Source organism: Plasmodium gaboni, chromosome 14, assembly GCF_001602025.1.
Source record: "Plasmodium gaboni strain SY75 chromosome 14, whole genome shotgun sequence".
Classification (NCBI taxonomy): Eukaryota; Apicomplexa; class Aconoidasida; order Haemosporida; family Plasmodiidae; genus Plasmodium; species Plasmodium gaboni.
This window is the reverse complement of record NC_031494.1, coordinates 1,510,020-1,514,551: the sequence shown is the minus strand read 5'-3', so window position 1 is coordinate 1,514,551 and position 4,532 is coordinate 1,510,020. Positions and strand designations below refer to the sequence as shown.

At 14.3% G+C, this 4,532-nt stretch overlaps 1 protein-coding gene across 1 annotated transcript; it reads right to left on the bottom strand.

The window, feature by feature from the left end:
* Positions 1-474: 474 nt before the first annotated feature.
* Positions 475-1,409, bottom strand: PGSY75_1441200 (putative 60S ribosomal protein L1; the record flags this gene model as incomplete). The annotated part of the gene is made up of 2 exons (XM_018788098.1): positions 475-1,123; positions 1,405-1,409. 2 exons carry the CDS (start codon positions 1,407-1,409, stop codon positions 475-477), a joined length of 654 nt encoding a protein of 217 aa, XP_018639470.1.
* Between the last annotated feature and the right edge of the window lie 3,123 nt (positions 1,410-4,532).

The following is a 4,532-nucleotide window of genomic DNA, read 5'->3' as shown; positions in this document are numbered from 1 at the left end:
AAAAAAAAAAAATTAAAAATTTTTTTTTTTTTTTAAATTTTTTTTTTTTTTTGAAAAAAAAAAAAAAAAAAAAAATTTTTTTCAAAAAATTGGTGGTAAAAAAAAAAAAAAAAAAAAAAAAAAGCATAAATATTATAAACATATAAACATATAAATATATAAAAATTTATAAATATATATAGTATATTAGGACTGCAATATAGAAAATATGTGATCAAATTTTCTTTTAAATTGTAACCTATAAAAAAGGAAGACAATTAATATTTTTCCTTATTATATATTAAGAAGAGTATCTTTCTTTTAATTTATGCATTATTGTTTTTCTATACATATTTTGTTGGGCAAATAAAATATTATCCAAATACTAATGCTGTCTTGTTATTATGGTATGTGTATTATATTAAAATATTAATTATACATACATATATATATATATATATACAATATATAAAATATATGTAATATATACCCACATTAACCATATATACGTTGTGGTTTTCCCATGGTACTTTTAATATGTAAAGTTCTAATATTTTGCCAGTTCTTTTTTAAGAGTGATACTAAAAAGTTAATAGCATGTACAATATTAGATCTTAACTCTTCTTCTTTTAAGTTTGCATGACCAACAGGAACACCCATACATAAAACTTTTTTTAATTGAAATTTAATAGATGATTTTAATTCAAGAATTTTATCATTTATTTTATCATTGTGTGTAATTAAGGAAGGAAATTTACCTGCCTTATTTAAACCTGGACCAAGTAATTTAGGAATTTGAGGTAATATAACCTGACTTGCTAAAAATGCATCATACTTTTTGGCTAGTTTCTTAACAAGAGTTTTATCTTTATTTAATTTTTTCATAGCTTCAATATCCATATAATCTAATTCTAATTTTTGAGCTTCTTCTACATGTACAGCATCTCCTAATATACATACTTTTAATTTCTTACGAACTTCATTAGATAACCTAACAGTACCTGAGAAACGTTTATCTCTTTGAGTATCATAATCCTTTAAACCTATTTGTAGTTCAATTGTTTCAACAAACTTTCTCTTTTTTTGTTTCGTTCCTTCAAATACATCGGAAATGGCTTTTTTAAGTAAATCTTGATTCAATTTGCTACAAAATTAAAACATATGCATATATACATTATATATACTTTTTATTTATATGTTAGGTATGTGTGTTGAGTGAATATAATTTTGTACTTTTATCGTACGAAAAAATTATACGACCATACTTTTTCTCACGATACAAATTTTATAAGCTTAAAATGTATATAAACAAATATTATATATATATATATATATAAACACATAAAAATACATATTCATTCTACAATAAAATTATTTATCATATAATATATATATATATATTTATTTATTCATATTTTTTATTACCTCATTGTATTAATAATAAATTACAAAAATATATTTCAAATTTGAAAAAAAAAATGATTACAGAAAAAAAATTATAAAAATTTTATTTTTCTAATTTATTAATTTTATTAATAATTTGTAATTGTACAATTTTTTAATTTGATTCTTCAATAATAATAAAAACCAAATAATGAATTTGTATAAAATATTCCTTTGTTTTTTATATTATTATATTTTTTATTTTTTTTCAATTAATAAAAATATGAGCTTATAAAATGGTAATTATAGGGAAATCTTTTATTTATTTTTTGAAAAATTTTTTTCTTTAAATATTATTGTATTAAATGTAAAATAATAAACTTACAAAATAATTATATATTATATTTTATATTATTATTGTAGAAAAAATGTTAAAAAAAAAAAAAATTTAAAGAATATATAAATTTGTATAATATATATTATTTATTTAATTATATTATTATATAGTGTTATAAAACAATAATATAATATATTTTTTTTTTTTCGTTTAAATTTATATTTTATATATAATTTATATAAATATATATATTTTTTTGTATTAATAAAATGAGAGAATTTTTTATCGAAATGTGAAAATTTTAAAGATAAATAAAATTAATTTTTTCTTTCATATTATATATATAATATATAATTATATTTATTTTTTTTATACATACATATATATTATGATATGTATACAAATATTTTATTATTATTATCATAATTTTAAATATATTGTTATATATTATTATTATATATATTAAATATATATAACTTATGGGGGGAAATATAAAGTATAACATTAGATATTATAGCACAAATATATTATATAGTAATTTTATATATTTATTCAAAAAAATACTATACACTTAAAAAAAAAAAATTTAAATCAGAGAGTAAAGAGCACTTAATTATATTTATATGTGGAGGTAGGGAAAAAAAAAAAAAAAAAAATAGGCCTTAAAAATATATGCCTAATAAATAATAAAATATATAATAATATATAATTTTATGCATATATAATATAATAAAAAATATATATATATAATATTATATTATTTTATAATAGTATATTTTAAATATCTTTTTTTTAAAAGGTTAAACAGAAAAAAAAAAAAAGTATATAAAATAAAATCTTGGGATAAATAAAAATAATATTATATATATAATAATATTATATTAATTTTGCCTACTTATCAAAATAAATATAATTATATATATTAATTATGTTTATAATAATATAATATATTTTTCATATTATTTTATCAAACAATTGAAACAAAAGCGTATATAAGAATAGAAGAAGAAAAATATGTATAGATATTTATTGTAAAGCATAAAATACATATGTTATATTTTATTCCCCTATTTTGTAATTTAAAAAAAAAAAAAAAATATAATATATATTATATTTAATATACCATGAATATATTTATTTCCTTATGGCAATATTTATCTTAAATATGTTGTTAATATATATATTTATATATGTATATTTATTTCTTTAACTTATTATATATAAAATTTATCAGAAAAATAAAATTGTAATATCATTTATTTCTTTTGACCCTTAAAAATATACTCAAAATATATTGATAAAGATATAATTATTTTTTTTATTAAATAATATTATATATATATATTATTCCTTAATGATGATTAATATTTATAAAAAATATATTATATATTTTTTATAATATATTATATATATTGAAGTGCAAATTATTATATTCCAAAAAAAAAAAAAAAAAAAAAAATAACGAACATTAAAAATTTTTTTTTTGGCATACATTACAAAGGGCAAAGAATTTTAAACGCATAAATAAAATATAACTATAAAACTATTATACATAATACATGTATTTTTTCTTCTACAAAAATATATGCACATATATATATATATATATATATATATATAATAAATATTCTTGTGAAGTACTACTAATAATAAATGAAGTCATATAAATTTGAATAAACCACATGAAATTCTTATAATTTTAAAATGGAATGGTATATTTATTATATCATTTAAAATTTGGATACCATAAATAAATAAATATTTACATATTATCATGTACCTTTGCTTTTTTTATGCATTTATGTAATATAATTATTGGTTTAATAAAATATATTATTAATAGATTTAATAAAGAAAAAATTATATTTTCCAATATTATATATATATATATATATATATATTTTTTTTAAGAGAAACTATATATTAAAGCTTTAAAAAGGAAGAAAATAAAAAAAGGACAATAATTTTGCCCATTCATAAAATATAAAATAATTTTATTCTCATATATATATATATATATATATATATATATATATATATTTTACAATATATTTAAATATTATTTACTTTTATTTTAATAAATATATATTTGTACATGTATTTATTTTTTTATTTTCCTAGGACCAACTCTATATTTTTTCATTGTACACAAATTAAAAATAAATTTTATTTTTTAATTTCTATATTATACAAAATAAAACATTTACTTTTTTTGTATTATATTATATAAAAAAAAAGAAAAAACAAAAAAAGTACATTAACAAAAAGGGAAAAAATAGTATTGATATTATATTACTTTTTTGATACATTTTTAAGTATAACCATAAAAATAAATAAATATATATATATATATATATATAAATATACCGAAATTGTTTTCGCGTTAACAAAATATTTTTAATTATATTATTTCTTTTTATATATATATATATATATTAAAGGAAAGAATACTTATATATAATAATATTATTATATATGTACATAATATTTTATTATATTATTATATATAATAATTTCAAAAAAAATTATTTTATAAAAAAAAGAAAAAAAGAATACATACAATTAAATATTATATATATAATATTATTATATACATAAAATTTATTTATTTATATATATATATAATTAAAATATATATTATAAATAATAAATATTTATTATAAGCCTAAAAAATCATAAAGTTACTTGAAACTATAATTTATCATGGAATTCTTGTTCTTATAAGAATGTTTTTCTTATATTCGAAAATTAAAAAGCAAAAAAACTAAAAAACAGAAAAATATTTTATTAAATTTCTTTATAATATTAAAACCATAATATAATACAAAGAGAA